The sequence below is a fragment of the Galeopterus variegatus genome, unplaced genomic scaffold (genome assembly GCF_000696425.1).
Source record: "Galeopterus variegatus unplaced genomic scaffold, G_variegatus-3.0.2 Scaffold2472, whole genome shotgun sequence".
In the NCBI taxonomy this organism is placed as follows: Eukaryota; Metazoa; Chordata; class Mammalia; order Dermoptera; family Cynocephalidae; genus Galeopterus; species Galeopterus variegatus.
Window position 1 is genome coordinate 115,510 of NW_007728583.1, and position 22,704 is coordinate 138,213.

At 54.8% G+C, this 22,704-nt stretch overlaps 1 protein-coding gene and 1 pseudogene across 4 annotated transcripts in view; one reads left to right on the forward strand and one right to left on the reverse strand.

Annotated features, from left to right (window-relative positions):
- The first annotated feature begins 1,734 nt into the window (after positions 1-1,734).
- LOC103597934 lies at positions 1,735-1,917 on the forward strand (annotated as a pseudogene).
- A 5,642-nt stretch (positions 1,918-7,559) lies between these two features.
- COL11A2 (collagen, type XI, alpha 2) overlaps positions 7,560-22,704 on the reverse strand; it is a 30,066-nt gene continuing 14,921 nt past the window's right edge. For all 4 annotated transcript variants that reach the window (XM_008581816.1, XM_008581815.1, XM_008581814.1 and 1 more), the window contains 45 exons: positions 22,424-22,468; positions 22,179-22,232; positions 21,941-21,985; positions 21,746-21,799; positions 21,456-21,500; positions 21,176-21,229; positions 21,002-21,046; positions 20,735-20,788; positions 20,220-20,327; positions 19,135-19,188; positions 18,822-18,875; positions 18,666-18,710; positions 18,524-18,577; positions 18,346-18,390; positions 18,169-18,222; positions 18,009-18,062; positions 17,765-17,818; positions 17,265-17,372; positions 17,045-17,134; positions 16,821-16,874; positions 16,488-16,595; positions 16,239-16,346; positions 16,046-16,099; positions 15,889-15,942; positions 15,589-15,696; positions 15,315-15,368; positions 15,030-15,083; positions 14,822-14,875; positions 14,506-14,559; positions 14,068-14,175; positions 13,618-13,671; positions 13,380-13,433; positions 13,205-13,258; positions 12,594-12,647; positions 12,227-12,334; positions 12,065-12,118; positions 11,866-11,919; positions 11,504-11,611; positions 11,304-11,357; positions 10,958-10,993; positions 10,717-10,770; positions 10,345-10,612; positions 9,653-9,765; positions 9,134-9,340; positions 7,560-8,723 (listed from right to left, as the gene is read on the reverse strand). In XM_008581816.1, coding sequence (XP_008580038.1) covers positions 8,583-8,723; positions 9,134-9,340; positions 9,653-9,765; positions 10,345-10,612; positions 10,717-10,770; positions 10,958-10,993; positions 11,304-11,357; positions 11,504-11,611; positions 11,866-11,919; positions 12,065-12,118; positions 12,227-12,334; positions 12,594-12,647; positions 13,205-13,258; positions 13,380-13,433; positions 13,618-13,671; positions 14,068-14,175; positions 14,506-14,559; positions 14,822-14,875; positions 15,030-15,083; positions 15,315-15,368; positions 15,589-15,696; positions 15,889-15,942; positions 16,046-16,099; positions 16,239-16,346; positions 16,488-16,595; positions 16,821-16,874; positions 17,045-17,134; positions 17,265-17,372; positions 17,765-17,818; positions 18,009-18,062; positions 18,169-18,222; positions 18,346-18,390; positions 18,524-18,577; positions 18,666-18,710; positions 18,822-18,875; positions 19,135-19,188; positions 20,220-20,327; positions 20,735-20,788; positions 21,002-21,046; positions 21,176-21,229; positions 21,456-21,500; positions 21,746-21,799; positions 21,941-21,985; positions 22,179-22,232; positions 22,424-22,468 — 3,339 coding nt within the window. In that variant the 3' untranslated portion in view covers positions 7,560-8,582. The remainder of the gene's footprint in view (positions 8,724-9,133; positions 9,341-9,652; positions 9,766-10,344; positions 10,613-10,716; positions 10,771-10,957; positions 10,994-11,303; positions 11,358-11,503; positions 11,612-11,865; positions 11,920-12,064; positions 12,119-12,226; positions 12,335-12,593; positions 12,648-13,204; positions 13,259-13,379; positions 13,434-13,617; positions 13,672-14,067; positions 14,176-14,505; positions 14,560-14,821; positions 14,876-15,029; positions 15,084-15,314; positions 15,369-15,588; positions 15,697-15,888; positions 15,943-16,045; positions 16,100-16,238; positions 16,347-16,487; positions 16,596-16,820; positions 16,875-17,044; positions 17,135-17,264; positions 17,373-17,764; positions 17,819-18,008; positions 18,063-18,168; positions 18,223-18,345; positions 18,391-18,523; positions 18,578-18,665; positions 18,711-18,821; positions 18,876-19,134; positions 19,189-20,219; positions 20,328-20,734; positions 20,789-21,001; positions 21,047-21,175; positions 21,230-21,455; positions 21,501-21,745; positions 21,800-21,940; positions 21,986-22,178; positions 22,233-22,423; positions 22,469-22,704) is intronic.

Sequence of the window (22,704 nt, forward strand, 5' to 3'; positions counted from 1 at the left end):
AAAGGACCTGTATAGATTTATTTGCAGTAATACATCAAAACACAATTTGGTGACAATTATACCTTTCCCATGTTGCATCTGTATCTGCCAAGTTTAAGACTCGTGTCTTCATGGGGCCCGCCCGGTGGCGCACTGCTACAGTGCGCCGCTTGGGAAGCGCAGCAGCGCTCCCGCCGAGGGTTCGGATCCCACATACAGACCGGCCGCTCACTGGCTGAGCGAGGTGCGGGTGCAACACCGAGGGTTGCGATCCCGTTGCCGGTCCCGGTCCGGTACGGGCGTGACACTGAGGGTTGCGATCCATGGCCGGTCACGAAAAAAGACAAAAAAAGAAAAAAAAAAGACTCTTGTCTTCAAAGCATTTGCAATAGCTGTAAAATGGCTCTTTAAAGATACAGCGAAGCAGTAATGAACATTTCTACAGCTAAGTGGTGTGGGGCATGTATACCACATCTTTTCTTTGTTGGTGAGTGTATGTTTGACAGTGACATAAACAGAAAACAAGAGTTATAACAAAAATATGCTTAAAGTTTAGCCAAAGAAAATATGTAAGGGTAACATTGTGAGAGGATTAAGTGTAAAGATATAAAGAGTCTGGGACCTTGATGGCATTATTGAATGGTGAAACAAATGCCAGCAGCTGTCTGCTACAGATTTCTTATGTGAGAAAAATGATTTTTGGCTTATTTTAGCCACTGTTTTTTGGATCTTCTGTGCCTGCACTTACAAGCATTTCTGATGGATACAGCAGATCCCAGGAGGCCCTTTCAGACCTGGGGCACTTGGTTGCCTTTCCCACTCTATTCCTTTGCTTATTTCTTGCAGATCTCCAGTTTAGAGCAGAGGTTCTCAACCCAGCCTGCTTTTGGAACCACCTGGAGAACTTTTACAAAAGTACCCTGGCCCCACCCCCAATGGATTGAACAACATCTCTGAGAATGGGGAAGAGGGCATGAGTATTTTTAAGAATGTATCTACGTTAATGAGTCTCAAACTTTCTTTATCTCAGGATCCCTTTATACTCTTAAAAATTGTTGGGGACCCTGGAAACTTTACCTATGTGTGTTATGCCATTGATGTGTACCATGTTCTACTCAACACTACCCAAACCAAGACCATCTACCATTCGGAATTTTTTGTCAAAGTCCCCAGAGCCCCAGTTAAACATGGTGCTATTTCCCATCTTCACTCTAACCCTAATATATCTGAAATATGTTTGTTGGTTTTTTGTTTTGGTTTCTTGATTTTGTTTTGTTTGTTTCTATAGATTTGCTGATCTGAAAATTAAGGAAAACCTGCAGGTATTAATAAAAATAACCACAACTGAAAAGTTGCAAAGTTGTAAGAAACCTCTATCAGCACGAGTCATAGAGGTATACTTTATTTAATGAGGAAAACTGGCACACTACCTGATCCAGCAATATGGCCCAGACCCTGGGGAGATGTGAACACAAGTAAGGAGTATATCACTAAGACCCACATACTTTGGCCTCAGTCTCTGTAGAGTCTAAGCCTTTTATGGGTGAGGTGGTGAGACCTGAAGCATGACCTTTACATGAGCTGCCGTAATGTCCAATGTGGCCTTTATCTATTATACTTTGAAAAACCATCCATCTATGTCTTAGGAATCAAAAGACCTTCGGCCTGGAAGTAAGATGTTACTAAGAGAAACAGAGGCCGGAGCCACTGGCTGTTGGGCTCTGCTGCAGCCTGAGCCATTGGTAATGCACCAAGATGCTTCAAAGCATTATTAAAAATGTTTGGATCCCCATAAGGCCCTACTATACCCAAGTTTACCAGGAGATTTGGGTAGGAATAGGGTTGATGGGCTTTATTGTTTATAAAATCAGGAGTGTTGATAAAAGAAGTAAAGCTTTGAAAGGTTCAAGTCCTGCACCTGCTCGTGGTCATCATTAACCAGCTTTACTTGGAGTACACACGAGACGAAATGTCCGTCCACCTGTAAATTTCAGCAGGTTAGATGGGAAGCTGGGTTAGATGGGAACATGGAACATCACTATACACTTGTATATGTACCGTTCCTTCGCAGCATGAATAAATGTATCTGTGAAATGCACCACTTACATTAAAAAAGAAAGAGACAGAGGCCAGAGCAAAGTTAACAAAATGGACTGACATGCTCTTGCCAACTGAGGAAAGGTCCTGTGGTGTGCTTGCTCTCACTGAGTCTGAGAACTGCAGTCATTCTACTGTTCGGCCTATTTGGGGTGGCCCTAAAGGAGGTGGCCCTATAGATGTCCCTGGTCTTCACTCAAGGACTAGTGAAACAGGTCTCCCCTACTAAGATGGCAGCGTGCTGGCAGTTCCAGTTCCCATGAAACTGAAGATGTTCCCTGAAGATGAGAAAAAAGATAACAGAATGCCAGCTGCAAGTACCCAAGGGTGACTTCTGTTCACGTCAACGAGTTTGAGTTGAGAAACGTAACCATGGCCAATGCACATAAACTCTCTGTGAAGGAAGAAGTTCGGATGTGGCCCTGACACTCCCTGCTGGCCACTCCAAACTTGCGGGAACAGGGGCTACACCCCAGGAAACCGGTTCACTCCCCGCTACTACACAGGAACTTCTTCCTGAGGCAGCTAGAGTCTTGTTTTCACCCACTCGCTTCCCTTTCTCTTCTCCACTCTCACGTGCCCCAGCCATTCTAAACTACAACTCCCAGCAGGCAACACAGCCAAGGGAGGGAGAGAACAGAGATAATGTAGCCATGGCCTTCTGGGAGATGTAGTGCCCCCCAGTACAGTGATCTAAGTGATGACTATTTTACAACTTTGTTTTGGGATTTTCTCTACTTTTTATTTTTATTTTTTTGGTTTTTGTTTTTTTATTTGTTTTTATTTCTCCTTTTTTTATACTAACTTTTTTGTTTGTGTCGGCTAGCCAGAAGGGGGATTCGAGCCCATGACCTTGGTGTTGTAAGGTTGTGCTCTAACTAGCTGAGCTAAGAGCCCAGCCCTATTTTAACATTTACTTGTACATATTTGTGGGGTACAGTGTTATGTCAATACATGCATATGCTGCACAATGATTCACTTAGGTAGATAGTGTAGTTTTGTCCCCATTAGTCCACGACTTCTCCTTGTCCCCCCTTCTCTCAGCCTCTGGTAACCATTATTCTACTCTCTACTTCTGTAAGAACCACTTTTTTTTTTTAGATTCCACACATGAGTGATATCATGTGGTATTTGTCTTTCTGTGTCTCACTTACCTCACTTAACATGACGGTTTCAGTTCCACCCATGTTGCTGCAAATGATAGGATATCTTTCTCCTTTTTTATAGCTGAGTAGTATTCCGTCATGTATATGTACCACAGTTTTTTATCCATTCGTCTGTTGATGGACATTTAGGGTCAATTCCATCTCTTAGCTGTTGTGAATAGTGCTTTGATGGACATGGGAGTGCAGGTGTCATTCTGATATATTGATTTCATTTCCTTTGGGTATATACCAAGCAGTGGGGTAGGTTGGTCAAGGTAGATCTATTTTTAGATCTCTGAGGAACCTACATATTGTTTTCCACAATGGTTGTACCAATTGACATGCTCACCATCAATGTAAGAGAGTTCCTTTTTCTCCGCATCCCCCTCAGCATTTGTTATTTTCTGTCTTGTTGATAATGGCCATTCTAACTAGAGAAAGATGATACTGTTTTTAATTTGCGTTTCCTTGATGATTAGTGATGTTCAGCATTTTTTCATGTGTCTGTTGGCCATTTGTATGTCTTCTTTTGAGAAATGTCTGTTCAGGTCCTTTGCCCATTTTTTAATGGGTTTATTTGATTGTTTGCTGTTGTCTGAGTTTTCATATATTCTGGGTATTAGCCCCTTGTCTGATGTGTAGTTTGCGAGCACTTTCTCCCATTCTGTAGGTTGTCTCCTCACTTTGTTGATAGTGTCCCTTGCTGTGAAGAAGCTTTTTAGTTTGATGTAGTCCCATTTGTGTATTTTTGCTTTAATTGCCTGTGCCTTCGTCGTCTTGCTCAAAAAAGCACTGCCCATTCCCATTTCATGTAGCATTTCCCCTGTGTTTTCTTCTAGTCATTTCATAGTTTCAAGTCTTAAATTTAGGTCTTTAATCCATTTTGAGTTGATTTTTGTGTCTGGTGAGATCTTCTGCATGTGGATGTGCAGTTTTCCTAGCACCATTTGTTGAAGAAGCTGTCCTTTCACCAGTGTATATTCTTGGGACCTTTGTCAGAAATTAGTTGTCTGTAAGTGTGTGGGTTTATTTCTGAGTTCTCTATTCTGTTCCATTGGCCTATTTGTCTGTTTTTGTGCCAGTACCATGCTGTTTTAGTTACTATAGCTTTATAGTATATTTTGAAGTCAGGAAGTATAATGCCTTCCACTTTGTCCATTTTGTTCAAAATTGCTTTAACTATACAGGGCCTTTTGTGGCACCATACAAATTTTAAGATCATTTTTTCTATTACTGTGAAGAATGTCATTGGTATTTTGATAGAGATTGTGTTAACTGTGTAGATTGCTTTGGGCAATATGGACATTTTGGTGGTGTTAATTCTTCCAATCCATTTATTTGTGTCCACTTCAATTTTTTTCACCAATGTTTTATAGTTTTCATTGTAGAGTTCTTTCACATCCTCTGTTAAATTTACTTCTAGCTATTTCATTTTTTTGGTAGCTATCGTGATTGGGATTACTTTCTTGATTTCTTCTTTGACTCTTTTGTTATTGGCGTATAGAAGTCTATTGATTATTGTGTGTCAATTTTGTATCATGTCACTATAGTGAATTCGTTTATTAATTCTAGTAATTTTTTTGGTAGCGTCTTTAGGGCTTTCTATGTACATGTGATCATGTCATCTGCAAATAGGGACAACTTGACTTCCTCCTTTCAGATTTAGATGTCCTTTATTGCTTTCTCTTACCTTATTATACTGACTAGAACTTCCAGTACTATGTTGAGTAAGAGTGGGGAAAGTGAGCATCCTCGTCTTGTTCCAGATCTTAGAGGAAAAGCTTCCAATTTTTGTTCATTCAGTATAGTGTTAGCTGTGGGTTTGTTGCATATGGCCTTTACTGTATTGACGTATGTTCCTTCTATACCTAATTTGTTGAGTATTTTTATCATGAAGAGTGTTGGATTTTATCAAATGCTTTTTCTGCCTCTATTGAAATGATCATATGGGGTTTTTTTTTTTTTTTTTCCTTCATTCTACAAGTTATTTTTTGGACTACAAATCACAAATGCCAAAAATATCAGCCTAAAGCTGAGAAGCAGCTCCAAGGTTGTCACAGGCCGGAGGACCCATCCTCACAGTCTTCACTCTGTAATCTCACTGCCCTCCCCATTTGGAGCCTTCCTCTCTCCACTCCCCAGGCCTGCTGTCTGTGTGCCTGTATGTCCAGCCCCTCCACACCCTAATCCAATCCACACCCTAATTCTCACCAGCGCACAATTCCATCATATCACTCGCCTTTTCAAACACCATCAAGGACTCTCTCTTACTTTTGGGGTTCAAGTTAAATTCCTTTGAGAGGCAGTCAAAACGTTTCAGAACCCCAGCACCTCCAACAAGAGTTTATGTTCTGCCCCAGTCAAACCCAAAGTAGTTCCCCAAAGCCTCTGCCTCTCCTTTACATCCTCCCAACCCATCTAGAAGACTCCTTTGCCCACAAGCCATTGGAGCCACTGCCAGCACCCACACGCCCAGATGCCAGGGGACCTGCACTACCCACACCCAGCCACACCCCAAAACCCCCACCTCTGAAGCCCCGCCCTTAGAGCCAGGCCCCAGCCTGCAGGAGGGAGAAGTCAGCTCCCAAGAGAAGGCTGTCATCCGCTGCAACTTAGCACAGAATCGCTCACAAAGTTGTTACATGGGGTTCCTTGGCACACTAAATAGGCTTTTCTGGATTGGCCTGGGGACCTAACCGCCCTATATAAATGTTATTTGAGTGACTGTAGGGCATTGTTTCCATGGGGAAAAAAGCCCTCTGAGTTCAGATCATCTGACCAAAAGTGACCTTTGGCGACACTGCCATTTGTGCTCCGGGGGCGACCTCTGTGGGTTTGGCTCCGACTGCAGAGAGAGCACCAGAGACACCTCAGCTCTGGCCGGCTCGTCTGGAAGTGGGTGCGGGCAGGGAGGGGGGACGTCTATTTAAATCTGATCTTCTCTTGCTCTGAGGCCTGGGAGGGAGGGAGGGAAGGAAGGTGTCTGAAGCCCTCGGGAGGGACTGCGTGGAGCGCGGGGGTGATCCCAGAAACCCCCTCCACGGCCTGACACCAGATATGCGGGATCGGGGGCTTCCTCCTCCATTCGGCCTCCTTCCGAGTTGGGGGAAGTGGGAGCGAGGGTTCAGTGGGTGACAAACGCGGGACAGAGGTTTAGGGGCGTCTGAGGGACCGGGATTGTTCCGCGTGCCCTGTGGCGGGCCGAGGTCCCCGCGCGGGCAGCAGGGGGCAGCAGAGGCGGAGAGACGCGCGGAGCCGGCGGCGCCCGCGCGGAGGGGCTGTCACCTGCGGGCGGTTTCCCGGCCACCCGGGAGCGCAGCGGCGCTTCTAGACGCCCGCAGAGGGGCTTCCTGGGACCGAGGATGAGTTGCGCCAATGCCCTAGCGTTTGGTCCCTGGGGACGGGGACAGTCAGGGCGGGGCTCTGTGCAAGGCCGCCCCCGGGGGTCGCGGACCCGAAACCCGGACACACGCGCGCGTACGCTCGTCCCCCGCCTCGTCTCCGCAGCCCGGCGTCCGGCGAGGAAGGGGCGACCCAGTTGGGATGAGACCCTGGAATAGTTTCAATCTCCCACCAGGACGGGCGGGAGCCAGGACGGAAGCCCCAGGGGAGGAGGGAAGGACAGTGAGGATGTCGCCGCGCGGCCAACCCTCCACAGCGGGGCCCACCTGGACACCTGACCGGAGCGGCCGGAGCTGCTGAGCAAGGCCCGGGAGGGGCAGCTGGGGAAGGAAGTGGGGGCCGTCCACAGCAGGGTGGGGACAAGGAGGACACAAAGCCTCGAAGGCTGTGGAGGCAAATCCACGCGAGTGTGGAGCCTGGCCGCAGCCCTAGCTTTTTATGACCGGCCATGGCAAGCCTGAGGGGGAGGGATAAGGTGACCCGCGGTACAGGTGCAGCAAACATTGTCTTGGAAGTGGGCCTCAGTCTCCCCATTTGCAAAGTGCGTGTTTAGACTGGGCCATCTAAGGCTCCTTCCAGCCCTGAAATCCCTAAAGATAGGGACAGGCTGTATTTGAGGTGGAATCGGGAAGGGCAGACACACCCACGCCCAGAAACCATCTGGCAGGGTGTCAGACCCTGGGCCAGAGGGACTCTGAGCCCCCATGTGATGTCACTGGGCATCCATTTGTGATTCTGTACACGTCACCCAGGCTTTATAAAGTGAGGGGCCTGACATCCCAGCTGGAAAGGCCCTCCAAGGAGTAGGATTAAGCCAACCATTAAGCCACAAGTGGCTGGATTAAGCCAACCATTTCTGGTAACAGCTTAGCTGGGAAGAAGGAGCGCTGGAGGGAGGCTGGGGAAGCCTGAAATAACAACACAAGCACCAACACATACGCCCCAGAGGAGACAATCACATTATTTAACCATCGGTCAGAATGGACGCTGGGCATAGGGCTAGACAGGGCCCTGGGAGTTCCCTCCATCCATATGCCAGACAGTAACCTTTTAATTAACTCTTTCCTGCAGGATCAGGGAAGGCGAGGGGCGCCCAGGGGAAGGACTGGGGCAGCCAGGATGGCAGTGAGACACTCAGGAGACTCAGGGCCTGGCAATTTACCAGCCACTATGGAAGAATTCAGCATTTCAACAATCTGCTGAATACAGGTCCTGCACACACCCCTCACTACTCCATTTCTTCCCTGGGGGAGTGGCCTGGTCCTCAAGCACAGGCAGTTCCTGCCAGACCCAGTCCAAGTGAAAGACAACAGCAGGTATGTGGGTCAGGGAGCCACCACCCAGTAGGTGGAGATGAGAGAGCCCCACCCTGGGGAGAGAGTCAGAGCCCTGAGAAAAAAGAGACCATATATTCCAAAGTCCACAGTGGGAGCTACAGGTGGGGTGTGAGGGAGGTGGGCTTCAGCCTGGAAAGCCCCCCACACACAGTCACTGAGAAAAACCCTGAGGCAAGGACGGGGGTGCTGGGCCCACCCCTGCAGAGCCCCGGCTCCAACATCTGCTCATTTTTGTTGGCATTTCTCTCTTTATCTTTTATGTTACTTTGTTTTCCACTCTTTAAATAATTAATATAATTACTTTTAAATACAAAATACACAGTGTCCTTTCTCTTCTCTTCCACATGTTTGGGGTGATTGGGAGGTGATTTTTAAATAAGGGTCTCAGCTCTCTAATGGATGACAGACTCCAGGTGGGCGGGCCAAGAGCCCCAGATGCCACCCCTCCCCTGGGGTGTGCTGGCACCCACTTCACCCCTCTCCTGGACTGCCTGACTTGGTGTTCTCAGTGCATGGTCAAGACCCCCTAGATGGTGTGGAGCCCTTTTGAGAGGTGGCACGGAGCTGACGCTGAGGGATTCCAGGTGGGAATTCCAACAGATAGGGTCAGACAGAGAAGGTCCTAACCCATGAAGCACACAGGCCCCAGCAGCACCCCTCCCCGCCTCGGGGGGGTCCCCAGGTCTGAGAAGGAGGCGTCCAGCACTGGCAGCTGCTCCAGCACAGGCGTTCGCACCTCCAGCACCGTCCGGCCTTGCTGTGCCTTGAAGGGGGAGACAGGTGAGAGGGAGAAGTGAGCGTGGAGGAAGCTCCCCCGCCATAGGTCCCCCAATCTCAGGCCAGGACCCATCCTCTGAGCACCTTGACCCCATCTGGTGACTCAGGATGCATAGACATGGGATGTCTGTGTGACTCCATGAGTGTGTGTGCCTCTGCTGGGCACCTGTGTGTCCATGAGTGTACCCACGTGAGCCCCACGCAGACGGCTTGCATAAGTTTGGCTTCCATCTTTCCCACCCTCCTCAACCCTCTTGAGCTCCCTCAGGCACATCTGACACCAGGAAGCTGGACTCCTCCCTGCTGTCCTGGGTGCCCTGCCCACAGCTCTTCCCACCTCCTTCCTGCCGTCTGTGTCTGGGATCCGCCTCCCACCCAGTTCTTCCTGGCTCCCACCTGACAACCGTCTCTGAATTCTTTAACATAGGGGCTGGTCTCTGGGCTCAGCTCATCCTCATTGGCCCCCCGGAGTCTGAGGGGACCATCGCGGGCTGCTCCGGAGCATGGGTAGGAGACGTCCTGGTGGGCTGCGACGCTCAGCAGCCGCAGGAAAGTGAGCTGCACCACCCCTACCGGGGAGCCCTCCGAGTCCACGTAAGAGAACTGCAAGGAGACAGAGGGTTGGTGGCAGGGAGGCGGATGCCTGATGAGCATCTACAGGACCAGGGCAGGGTCCTGAGCAAGGAATGGGGGGGAGGAGCCAGGGTGGGAGCCAGGGGACTGGGGGTGAAGGAAGACAAGAGGCAAAGTGAGCAGCAGAGGATGGGTAAGAAGGAAAGGAGGAGGGAGGCAAGGAGTGGAGAAGGCTCAGCAGGCTCTGTGGTGGCAGTGGCCAGGGAACTTGTCACACAAAGCCAGAAACCACAAGGCTCTGAGGGGGGACACACTAAGGGGCAGTCAGAGGCCAGCTCTCACCTGTGTGACATCATCCCTGGGCGTCACACACGTTTCCCCTCCTGCCGTAAAGTTACAGAAAACCCGGAAGGCATCCCGAGCACAGCCCTGGTTGGGGTCGACCCAGTACTCTCCTGTTGGTGAGGGACAGGGGAGGTCAGAGCCACCAAGGGACCAGGCTCCAAGGCGCTCTCTGCCCCTCTTCTCTCCCCTGCTCCAGCCCTCCCCACAATGCTGTCAGTCTCCCAGTCCTTCCTTCTCCAACCCAGGGCTCCATAATACCTCCCACCCTACTTCGGTTTCCCTCATCCCCTTATGCCCTGCCCTGCATGGGATCTCTGACACCCCTGCCCCAACAGTAACCCAGGCTCCTCCAACTGGAGGAGGTGTGAGTATGCACGTCCTCACACTGGGGAGCATGTGTGGTCCAGGTGCTCGTACATATTCATCCGTGTAAATGCAAGAGCGTGTGTGTTTATCTGTTCCTGTAGGCACTGGGCTGATAGGAATGAGCTGGCATGCACTGGTAGGACCGTAACAGTTGCTGAACTATTGAAATACTTTTGACCTAGTGGGTAAATAGCCACCGTTCCAAGCCCCTCAACCCTCACCCCCAACCCAACACCTTCTCCAAGACTCCCTCAACATCCACTCTGCTTGCTCCGTGCCCATGCTGTTGGTAATACTTTTCTGTCCCTGAGCCTGGCACTAACCATCGGGCAGCTCTGGGTGGCATAGCTTCAGGTCCTGGCAGGTGCGAGCAGGGCTGTCCTGGGTCCCCGTTGGCCGCCTCATCTGCTCAATCTCCTCCCGCAGGGAGTCAAGTGAGCCAAAGATCTCCTCCAGCCCCCCAGGACTCCCCGGGGCCCCCCCAGTCATCATGGCCTCATCTTCCTGCACCAGGCGACTTCCATCCACTGAGCGCCGAGTCTTCTTGGGCATCTGGATGGGCAATGGCTGGATCACCTCGCCCGGGGGGCCCTAGGTGGAGAGACAGATGGAGAGAGTGAGACCAGGTCGGTATGAGGGTGAAGCAAAGACACAGACCAGAGAGGGAGAGTCAGAGAAGCAGATTCGCAACTCACTGGGTGTCCTGGAGGGCCCTGAATGCCCTTCTCTCCCTTGGGTCCAGCGGGGCCCTGCCAAAGGAGTAAATGAGGTCATGGAGGGGTCAAGGAGCTGAGCATGGGATCAAGGTCACAGAAGGGTCAAATCAGTCTCCCCCTGGGAATGAGGGGCTCTGCTGGGGAGAGTATGTTTCCCTGGGGAGTCAGTGTCAAGTCCAGCTGGTGGGGAGCAAAGGTCAGAGCTGATGGAGACACTCACTGTGGCTCCTTTGGCTCCTTTGGGGCCAGCAGGTCCCTGTGAAATGAGGGAGAAGAAAGAGATGGTCACTGCAGGGGAAGGACGGGACTCGGAGGGATGGAGAGGCAAGGCCAGGGGTCCACAGGACCCTCGGATTACTACAACAGGGCAGGCATGAGGGAAGATGGGGACATTAGGAAGGCCTTGGAAGTATCAGGGAGCAAACACTGGGAGTGTGAGGGTACACGGTGGGCACTGGGGACGATGTTTGCTAGGCTGGGGTTGCCAGGGAAGTCACTGGGAGGTCACCAGGGGGTGGAACAGGGGGGTTTAGGGGATTTGGCGGAAAAACAGATGGGGTACTCACAGGAAGGCCGGGGGGCCCTCCAGGACCAATGGGGCCAGATGCTCCTGGGATACCCTTGAAAAGGGAGGAGCTGGTTCAATTGGGTCCTCCTGCCCACCCCTCCAAAGCACTGTTCCCTCACCCCACAGATGAGACTCCAACCCCAACATGAATCCCCCCCTCGGCCCCCTACACCTTGCAGGACCATGTCCTCTACTCACCATCTCTCCCTTCTGTCCAGGGGAGCCCTGAGGGCCAGGAAGTCCCCGATCACCCTTCTCTCCCTGCTCCCCAGGGGGCCCGATCAGCCCAATGAGACCTGGGTGACCCTAGAGAAGGAGACGGGTGGTCAGGAGGATGTAGGGGGAGTCACATGGATGGGGAGAGGGGCCAAGAAGAGCCAGAGAGGGACATGGGCACAGGGTCTGGAGAAGGAGCAGCAGCTGTAAACAGCCTCCCTGGGTAAAGGCCCCAGGACTGGGTTCTGGGGGCCTGGGGCAGGGTGGTGGGCACCCAGGTCCCTTCAGGCTCCAGGGTGAGGGTGAAGGGAGAAACACCTGATGCATGTCTGCTTGTCACTTACCTTCTCTCCCTTGGCTCCAGCATCACCCCGGAGGCCAGGAAGCCCTGGGGGTCCCTATGGGGAGACAGGAAGTTACTCTCTCCTGGAAGAGGTGGGTCCAAGTTCCCCTCCACATCTCCCACTTCCTTCAGGGCTTCAGTGAAGCCCACCGCTCCAGGGCGCCCCACCCTCTCCCCCCAGCCCAGTCCCAGTCACTCACCACAGGACCTGGAGGCCCAGCCTGGCCCGTAGCCCCAGGACGGCCTTGCTGACCCTGCAGATTCAAGGTACCCGCAGAGGTCAGGAGGAGGTCTCCACACCGCACCCTCCCCTGACGCTTCATCCTTGTACCCCAGCCACACCCTTCCACGCCACCACTCACCACTGAGCCCGGGAGCCCCCTCAGACCATCAGGGCCAGGCTTTCCTGCTGGGCCTGCAGGACCCACGGGGCCTGTCTTCCCTGGGGCACCCACAGCACCAGGATCCCCCTGAAACACACACAAGGAATGTGTCCTAAAGGGCAGAGGCGGGGGATATGGGGGTGTGGCCCACGGTGGAAGGGGTGAGGCAGGGAGGAGGGGCCAAACCTTAACAGCCCCTGGAACAGAAACAAGAATAGGGAACCCCTGTCCCCAAAAGGAGCTTAATATGGGAGAGGTGGACGTGGGGTAGGCATCTGGAGGCAGAAATCTGTGGGGTGAAAAGATGGAGGGAATGTTCCAGCACCCAGGGTGGCCTCTCCCTCACCTTGGCTCCCTTCTCTCCCTGTCGCCCCTCCGGACCAGGCGTGCCAGCAGGACCCTGCAGATGCGGCAGGAAGGAAGAGAAGAGGCAGTGGGCAGCCAGGCTCAACTCTTCCCCCTTCCTGTCCTTGTAGACACACACACACACGCACACACACGCGTGCACAGGCACACACGCAGAGGGCCAACGCACAGACGGTAAGAACAGGCACAGCTGTACCAGTTGTTAAAATACTGAGCACTTCTGCACATTTGGTGAAGAGCCACCTGCCCACACCCCACCTAGTGGCCCATCTCCTGCCCCAGCAACTAAAAGGTTAACCCCTGGCCCAGCAGGGCTCCTCCAGAAAAGCCTGCCGGCCCTCTTCTCCAGCGTCCATTCCTATTGGTCAGTAAACACCACCCCTGGCAAGAACTTACATTCCAAAACCCAGGAACAAACATACCCAAGATCCACAGCACACTTATAAACCCACGTGCTCATGCACACTCATACTCCATCCAGCGACATCCCAGACACACGCATCTCCTGCCCATCCCACCTGCCCCTGCCCCAACCCCATCCACCCTGCCAAAGGACTGACACCCAAGGTCCCAGCTATCCACCTCACTTACCCGCTTTCCAAGTGGTCCAGGGGGTCCATTCTCCCCAGTGGGACCAGGGGATCCCTAGAGAGAAAGGAATTTGGGTGGGTGGGTGTTTAGTCTTCAGCCAAGGGACCCCTTAGGAGTGGGGTATAGGTCTGAAAACTTAGGCTCAGTGGGGGTGGTGGGGTCACTGGTCACTCACAGGCTGTCCTGGCTCACCATCCTCTCCACGGTCACCCTTAGCACCATCCTGACCCTGCAGGGATGAGGCAAGGTCAGAAATGAGCCCCCAACCATCACACCCCAAACTGCCAATCCTGCCATCCCTCTTCCTGCCCTGCCATACCCCCAGCTTCCCAAGACCCAAGCCCAGCAGGCATTCAGAGGCCCTCCATAGAAGCCCCACCTCCTCGCCCCTCCCCCCCCTGGGTAACACTCACCCGAGGGCCACCTTCTCCAGGGGGGCCAGGATCACCAGGAAAACCAACAGGACCCTGATCCAGAGGGAAAACAAGGGTCAGGGTCACAGCCCCCTAAGCCACCCAGAGTCAACACAGACCCCCATGAGCTCCTGCCAAACTCTTCCTCTCTGCAGGAGCACCTACAGGCACCACCCTAGGAAAAGGGTCTCCTGCGCCCCCTGTCCCGCCTCATGCACTGCATGCTGTCTGATGCCTTCAGGGTATCAACTAGAGGCATCTCCCACTTTCTCTCCGCATCCTAGGCCTCATGCAGGGAGGGCCTAGGAGACCCCATTCCCCTCCCAGGCATCCCTCCCCGGCTCAGGCTCCCCACACTCCAAGACCCTTCCACTCATACACACCCACATTCCCAGGTCTCTCACTCACAGGACCCTCATCTTAGTCACCCCATCCCCACTGCAAACTCACAGGGTTCCCTTTGGGGCCATCGTCGCCTGTGGGGCCTTTAGGCCCTGGTGGTCCCGCCTCTCCCGGCTGCCCCGACTCTCCTTTCTCCCCACGCTCCCCACGTGGACCCTAGAGAATGAGTGGAGGGTACCATGATCCCAAGGGGGTCTCAAAGATCAGGTATGCTGCCCCTGCTTCGAGGAAACCTTCAGCCTCCCCCAACCCTCTCCGTGATAATGGGACACAGAAAGTCAAGCCTATAGGGGAAGTCCCCTGACCCTCTTCCCTTCAAGGAAAAGGCAGCAGGGCTCACTCAGACCTCAAAGAGGAGCAGGGGGTGGCTGGGAGAAGAGACTCCAGGGCTTCAGAGGAGTTCCAGCTCAAGGAGGTCACAGGAAAGTGGGGTGGGGTTGAGGGAGTGAAGGGGGCTGGGGATGGGGCCTCAGAGGTGTCACTCACCTTGACACCTGGCTCGCCCTGGACCCCTGGAGATCCTGACTCTCCTGGCTCCCCCTGCGAAGAGATTGGGGTCAAAAACCTTCTCCCTGGGCCGGCCCGCGGCTCACTCGGGAGAGTGCGGTGCTGATAACACCAAGTCAAGGGTTAAGATCCCCTTACCGGTCATCTTTAAAAAAAAAAAAAACCTTCTCCCTCCCCGCAAAAATCCTGGTATTCCACACATCTCATTCTCTTTTGTCCCCACAACCAAAATTGGAAGAAGTCCAACCCTCATCTCCCACCCCCAAGACCAGTCTATTCACCCCCTTCCAGTTACCTTCTCTCCAGGGGGACCCAGATTCCCAACACCTCCTGGGGGACCTTGTGGGCCCTGGAGGAAGAACAGAAATAGGGGCCATTGCTTAGGGGAGGAGGTGCCATTCCAGGGGCTTCTCTTGGCACCTGAGATGAGAGTCAAGTTTATGTTCTGGGGAAAGGGAGGCAGAGGACTAGCCACATTGATCTCAAGGGCCAAGAGGACTCACATCAGCTCCATTGGGTCCAGCTGGGCCTCGAGGTCCTGGGGGGCCAGGTGGTCCCTGGAGGAAACAGATACACCCAAGATGGGGTAGGGGAGTGAGAGAGAGCACGGTGGGCAGGCGTGGACAGTGGAGGTGGGCGTGCAGAGGTCCTGCATGGAGAGGAGGAGGGGCAGCCAGGCCAGGGCACCACGTGCAGGCAGCATGATCAGCAGTAGGGTGTTGGGGTGAGAGTTGGCTGGGCAAGGGGTGACTAGTAGGTGGGCTGGGGCCATTAGGGGTCACACTCACCATAGGACCCACGTCTCCTGTTTCTCCCTTCTCCCCAGAGGGGCCTGGCAATCCCTGTGCAGGTACACAAAGCACAGACCCAGGTGACCAGCCCACCCAGAGCACAGCCTAGGTAGCTGGGACCCCACAGTTCCCTCCCCTCAGATTGCACGTGTCCCTAGTCCTCTACCTCACCTCTCCAGTCCTCATCAGCAGGCTGCCGGCAGAGTCTGAGGCAGACAGTAACCCCATCCTGACCCCGCCTCTCAGCCCCTGTCCCCACTGCCCAACTCACCTGTAGGCCAATGGGTCCTGGGGGTCCATTGAATCCTCTTGTTCCTTCATCACCTTTGGCTCCAAAGTGTCCCTGGGGACCCCGAGCTCCAGGCTCCCCATCTGCTCCCTGGGAGGGAGGGGCAGGGACAAGGACACAGAGATGAGTCATGGGTCAGGTGTTCTCCATCCACAAACCCCACACAGAGCTAAGCACCAGGCCCAGATCCCCTAATCCCACCCCCACCCCCAAGGGCAGAAGGGAACTGAGGGCAGACTCGAGGCTGCCAGGACCTCAGGTGGGGACAGACGGGTCACTCACCGCTGCTCCAGGCTGCCCTACAGGACCAATGGGTCCGGGGGGTCCGGGAGGGCCCTGGGGGAGAAAGAAGAATCAGACACACCAAAACACAGGGAGAGACCAGGTGAGAATATGGTTAAAGCCCAGGAGGTCAGAAGTCAAGGTCATGGACACTTACATGTTCGCCCTTGTTCCCTTTGGTGCCCTTCTGTCCAGGGTCTCCCACCTCGCCCTGGGAGAAGGCAGACGAGATATCAAAGGAAGGAGTTGGGTGAAGTGAGGAGAAAAACAAGAAAGAGGCTTAGGAGCCATGCCCAGATCAGCAATCTCATCTGCAGAGAAGACTGTTCAGCACCGGCGGGTCCTCTCACCTTGTCTCCATCCTCTCCAGCCACGCCTGGGGGTCCAGCAGGACCAGGAAGCCCCACAGGACCCTGCACCCCATCACGGCCAGTTGGACCAATGGGGCCCTTCTCACCCTGTGGGAAATGAAGAGAGGAGCCATGGCCTGGAGCTGACCCTCACCCTCGAATATCCCCGTAGGAAACCCTCCGTAGCCCAGCACCCCTCAGCTCACAAACCCCTCGCCAGCATTCCTCCCCAGGGCCCCCCACACTCACCGGGAGGCCTTTCTCTCCTGCAGCTCCAGGGGGACCCTGTGGGCCTGGGCGCCCTGGGGGGCCAATGGGTCCCCCCGATCCTGCTGTGCCTCTCTCCCCAGGGGAGCCCTGAGAGAAGAGATGGAGTCAGATACCCAGGAAGGAGACCCGAGCCCACCTATACCAGAGGACCCTTGACCATGACTCCCAGGAGAAGAGCCCAAAATTGGATGTGTTATGGCTGACTCTCCACTCCCGCTGTCCAGCCCAACAGCCCCTGCCTACCCAGATGCCACTCCTCACCCGCCCCTTTCCCAGTTCCTTCCCACTCCACCCCAGGGACCCCAGACTCACTGCAGGGCCAGGGGGACCAGCGGGACCTTCATTCCCCTTCAAACCAGCTCCACCCTATGAACCAGAGATTTGGGGCAACAGGTGAAACGGGAAGGTGGAACTTCACAGGAATGGGGCTCAGGGAGGGGAGACAGGCTCAGAGAGATGGATGGGGAGTGACATGGAGGGGTGTCAGGATGCTTGGTGACCTGTTACAGGCAGTCGGGTTTGGGGGTCACACTCACAGCAGTGCCTGGGAGGCCCCTCTCTCCTGGGAAGCCCCTCAGACCAGCTGGACCATCTTTCCCTGGGGCCCCAGTAGGACCAGGGTCACCCTAAAAGGAAAGGAGAGGTGGTGAGCCACAGCCATGCTGCCATGTCCCCCTCAAATCCCCAATTATCCATTCCCTTCAGCACCCCAACTCCTGGTCCCCCAAGTTCCCCTCTGCCCGGCCCCTCGCTGACCTTTGTTCCTTCTTTTCCAGGTGTCCCAGGCAGTCCCTGCTCTCCAGGAGGCCCTGGGGGGCCTGGGTGACCTCTCTCCCCCATGGGGCCAGTTTCTCCTGCTGCTCCCTAGGAAAAAACAGAGTCCTCACTCTCAGACCCTTCCTCCCACTGTCTGCCCAAAGAACCCACCCTGGTGCCCCAAAATCCCTCCTAGAACCCTTCATCCCTGCCCCAAAGCTTCTGGGAAATTCCGCCACTGCTGGGCTTTTTCCTCTCCAGCGTGGAGTAACTGCGCCACCTTGTGTCCGTGTTGGGGAACTGCCTCTTCTCCAAGACAAGAAAACGAGAACAGGCCCTGAAGTTCAAGGACCCCTGCCTCAAATCCCAGACTCCACTACTGATCCCAGTGCCAGGGGCCTGGGTCAGGCAAGCCAGGGACAGGGGTGTGTGACTTGGAGAAGAGGAGCAGATACTAACTCCAGGGTCTGGGGTCCATTCTCTCCTGGAGACAGACCTACCTGAGGTCCCACCACTCCTGGAGGGCCAGGGGGGCCGGTCTTCCCTTGGAAACCCTGAGAGAGGAAGAGAGGAGAATGCAGTCAGAGCAGGCACAGACACCATGGGGCAGATGCCCAGGCTCCCGGAGGAAGGGGCAGGGTCACACAGAGCCCCAGGCCGTGGGTCTGAGCAGCACCAGGGTGCGCTCCACTCTGCCTTCCAGACAGCTCTGGGGTCTGAGGGTCTGAGTGAAGCATCACTTACCACTTCTCCTCTCTGGCCCGGGTGTCCCGGCAGCCCGTCCTTCCCAGGGGGGCCCTGGAAGGGGTTCAGATGTCAGGGAAACTCCAGGCTGGGAAGGGGGATGGGGATGAAGGACACTGAGAACCAAGGTAGGTCAGAGGTCAGGAGTCAATTTACTTACCGGGGGTCCCTTGGGGCCAGGAAATCCATTGGGGCCCTGAGGTCCAGGGAGACCCTAGAGACAGAGCTGGGTTGAGTCAGGAGAATGGGGACAGGTGCCAGGCAGGGGTGAGGAGGGGACTGGCTCCACTCAGGCTCCCTGGGGAGCACAGGAACAGGAGACTCAAGCCACACTCACCCTCTCTCCAGGGGGCCCGTGGGGGCCATCACCACCCGATGTTCCCTGTAGGGGATGAGGGGAAACAGAGTCAGAGAGTGGGAGGAGCAGCTTTCCAGCTATCCCCGAGGTAGAGGGGTGCAGAGGAGCTGGGGCTTGACGAGCAGAGGACAGAGGGAGCTCTGCAGAGACCACTAACCTTTGCTCCAGACTTCCCAGTGGCACCTCGGGGTCCCCGCTGACCCCGTGGACCCTAGACAGAGAGGAGGGGAGTTGTCAGAAAAAAACAAATACATCTCTTTAGATCTTGAGCTGCCCGTTTCTCTCCCCACTGCACTCACCGTCGGGCCCCGTTCTCCCCGAGGCCCTGATTTCCCCGACAGGCCCTGGTGGGAATAAAGTAGAGAGAACATCACCCAGGGCACAAGGCCCCACAGAGCCCACTCCAAACCACCCCCCAATATCCTCCCCTACACCCTCTCCCTTCCCTAGCTTACCCGGGCTCCCTTCTCTCCACTGGCTCCAGGAAAACCAGGAAAACCCAGAGACCCCTGGAGAAGATGGAGAAGGGGGGATATTGAGAAGTCATAAAAGGGGAGAGCTTGGGAAGGGCCAGAGAGCTCAGGAGAGGCCATGGAGGCGGCAGTGTGGGAGACCCGGGCACTGCTCTCTGGGCCTCTGTTGCCTCATCTGTAGAATGGGAGTTGGCTAAACTCTCTCTAGGGCCCCCACTGCTCTGTTAGTCTGTGCTCCCTGGAATCAAGGGTCAGGGAAGGGGAAAAGAGAGGCACAAATGAGGCATCACATCACCTTGGGACCCTGGCGTCCCGGGTAGCCAGGCAGACCAGGAACACCCAGCTTGCCCTGCGGAGGGACAGAGAGCAATTAGCAGTGAGAGGGCCCACAGATACCATTCCATCCCTGGAGACCCCAACCCTCAGAGATGAGAACCAGCCCTCATCCAGCAACACTCCCCACCAGCGCCCCCACCCTGCCCCTGCCCCTCATCTCCTGCCCACAGGTTGCCTGGCTTTTGTAGCCTCTCCTTCCTGAAAGTAGATTTTCCCAACTATGCTGGGATCTTGCCTCCTCTGTGTCTGGAGACTGAAGCCTGAGGCCACATCAAGTCCTTCAGGGTCACTATGACCTAGCCGCTACCTGTCTGTCCACTGCAGTTCCAGCCTCCTAGCACCTACTCCTGGTCCACCAGACCAGTCCTCTCGAAGGCCTCCGCCCCGCTGCTCACGCGGTGCACCACCCAACTCCCCCGCGTGCACCCCCTTCCTCCTGATGCTCCAGAGCTCGTCCTGCCAGGTGGCTGTGGAGCAGCGGCTGGGAGCAGGGCTTCTGCAGCCACTCTGCCTTGGTTCAAACCCTGGCTCTGCCCCTCACTGTCCATGCGATTGACAAGCATCTAAACATCCCGGTGCCTCTGCAAAACCTCATCTGCAAAACAGGACTGTCACATGCCCACCTCACAGGACTGACAGGACGACTTAGCACAGTGCCTGGCAGTTAGCACGGGGCAGCGCTGGGAAGAGTTAGCTCTGGAGGTCGCACCCCCCCTTTGACTCTCCCTTCTCAGAACTCCGACTGCTCTGAGTCTGGACACAAGTTCACTCTGCCTCACACCTACAGTCAGTCTCTCTGCCTTATCTCCACCAAACTCTTCATGACAAGGACTTTCCTTGGCTTCTTATATGTCCCCTCTCAACCCATCAGTGACCAGGAGGTACTGTACACACAGACAGGAGCAAAACTAACTCATGGCCATCTTTAACTGACTAGGTGACTTCAACTGTTGTCACCCCCATGCCCACCCTGACCCCAGTACCCAGGCTGACATCCCTCCACATCCCCAGAGGACCCAGGCACAGGTCCCTCATCTCTGTCACCTTCTCTCCCACGAGCCCAGGGGGCCCAGGGTCTCCAGTGGGTCCAGTGCGTCCCTTCGGCCCCTCAGGACCATCCTCTCCCCTGGAACCAGGGACTCCAACCTCGCCCTGAGTGAGAAGGTTGAAGAAGTGAGTATCTGGGACTGGAGGGGTCTGGGCCCCAGAGGAGGGGCGGACACCAGTGAGGCTGAATGGGATTGGCGGGAGTCCCAGAAGCTATTGCAAGACAGGGACAGGGCATGTTGTGATGAGAGGGCCCATGTGACACAGACAGTGGATCTGTCACCCTACTGGGATAAGGCTGTAAAGGGAGCACAGCACAGGAGTAGGGAAGTCTGGGACCTCAAGGGAATAGGCTGGTGACTGGGGTCTCCAAAGTGGAGGGTCATGGGTAGAGCGTGGTGCTGGTAACACCAGGGTCCAGGGCTCAGTTCACGTATGGGCCAGCCACAGAAAAAACAGTGGAGCATCATTAGGGCACGGAGTCGGGGGACCAGTGAGGGGTTTCTACTCACCCTGTCACCTTTCACGCCTATGTCACCTTTGAACCCAGGAAAGCCATCCTCGCCCTGAAAAAGATAGGGTGAGAGGACAGCACAGATGACTCACAGAGGACCCCACTTAGTTAGAGGGACTTGAAACGGAGGATTTCAGAGAACGTGGGTGGAAGAGTGGATTTCAGGAGCTGAAGGGCAGCATGGGGCAGGCTGGAGGGAAGGAGATGGACAGAAAGGCTGAATGTGCAGGACTGAGATGCTGGGATGTTGGGACACAGTGCTCACCTTTTCACCTTTATGACCCTTCAGACCCCGAATTCCATCCACACCCTGGAATTAGAGGAGGGATAGAGATAGGTGATCAGGGGACAGAGGCTGGGTTGGAAGGACCGAGCCCCTCAGACCGCACCTCGCTCGCCTGATGGCGATCCTTTATCTCCCAGCCTGGTGGTCGGTTACCTTGACACCTCGAGGTCCTGGGTATCCTAGAGGACCCTGAGGTCCAGATGGACCCTGGAAGAAAAGAGGTATTGAGAAAGGGGCCCAGGCCTCACCGTGGGGGCCTCAGGAGGTAGGAGAAAAGGAAGCAAGTAACAACATTAGAGTCTGGACAGGGTTTCAGGGCATGGGAGCTGGCAATACTGTGGATGATGAGACAAGGGAATCCCAAGGACTTTGAGGCCCCAGAGTCTGGGTGGAGACTCGTTCAGGGGATGAAATGAGGCACAGAAGATCTCACCTGGTTTCCTTTGGTTCCAGGAGGACCTTCCTTCCCAGGATGACCCTGGGGGTAGAGGAGAGAGAATGTGACCACTAGCCCCTGTCACCTTCCCTGCACCCCTCCCTATTGCTTCTTCCATCCCCAATTGTCCCTATGACCTAATGAAGCCGACTAACCATTGGCAGGCACCACCAGTGACCTTCCAGGGCAAGGGACACACTATGGATGGTCACTGAAGAAGCTTGGAGGCCATGCACTGGGGTGGAGGGCCTAGGGGAATTTGGGTTAAGAGGTGGGGGCCCACTCACCGGGGGTCCGTCTGAGCCAGGCATGCCAGGGAGCCCTGGTTTCCCTCGAGGACCCTGCAAGAAGAGGAGACTCAGCATCACTAGAGATCACTAGAGGGGTTAGGTCTGAACACAGCTAAAGTCCCAGGAGACACAGGTCCCTCCCTCTACCACCCCCTCAGAACCCCCTGTCCCCCAAATCACTTAGTTATTTACCTTCTCTCCATGAGGGCCGATGGCACCCTGGGGCCCAGGGAGACCCTACGCACAGGGAGAGGAAGTCACAGGGGGGCTCGCAGAGGTGGGCCATTCTCTCCTCCAGCCAGCCTCCCCATTCAGAACACAGGCAATAAAGGTCTGAGGCCCTTAATTTCCTGTCCGCATCTGGAGTCTGGCCCATGTGGAAGCCCAAGGGAAGTTGCTAGAATTGGGGGGGATGGACAGGACCACTCACCTGGGTCCCAGGAGTGCCCTGTTGTCCAGGAGGTCCTGGCTCTCCCTGGGGTCCCTAGAAATAGGCAACCAGGCCGGGGTCAGGAGTGGTGACAGAACAAACTTAGGGCAGAAAGCCAAGTCCCTGCAGGGACAGCCAGGAGGGCAGGAGCAGGAAGCAGGCAGGGGTCAAAACAGTGGTGAACAGGACCCAGACAGGGACCTCATGGGCAAGGGTCGGGGTGGGTCTACTTGCTCAGCACTCACCAAGCTCCCTTTGGGGCCGTGGGGACCATCCATGCCTCGGACTCCCTGAAACATGAGAGGCGCATAAGCCGGCTGGGAGGAGGGGCCAGGGCCCTGCAGGGACCTGTGGTTTCTGAGAGGCCTGGCCATTCCAGCGGTGGGATGGGTGGGACGGCAGACACACATCAGTCAGATCTCCAGTTCATCCCAAACCTAAGCAAACAGCCGGCCCAGATGCACAGGGCGTGGGCCTGTGGATCAGTGGGTTTGTGGGCTTTTGTTTTTGTTTTTCTTGGGGATTT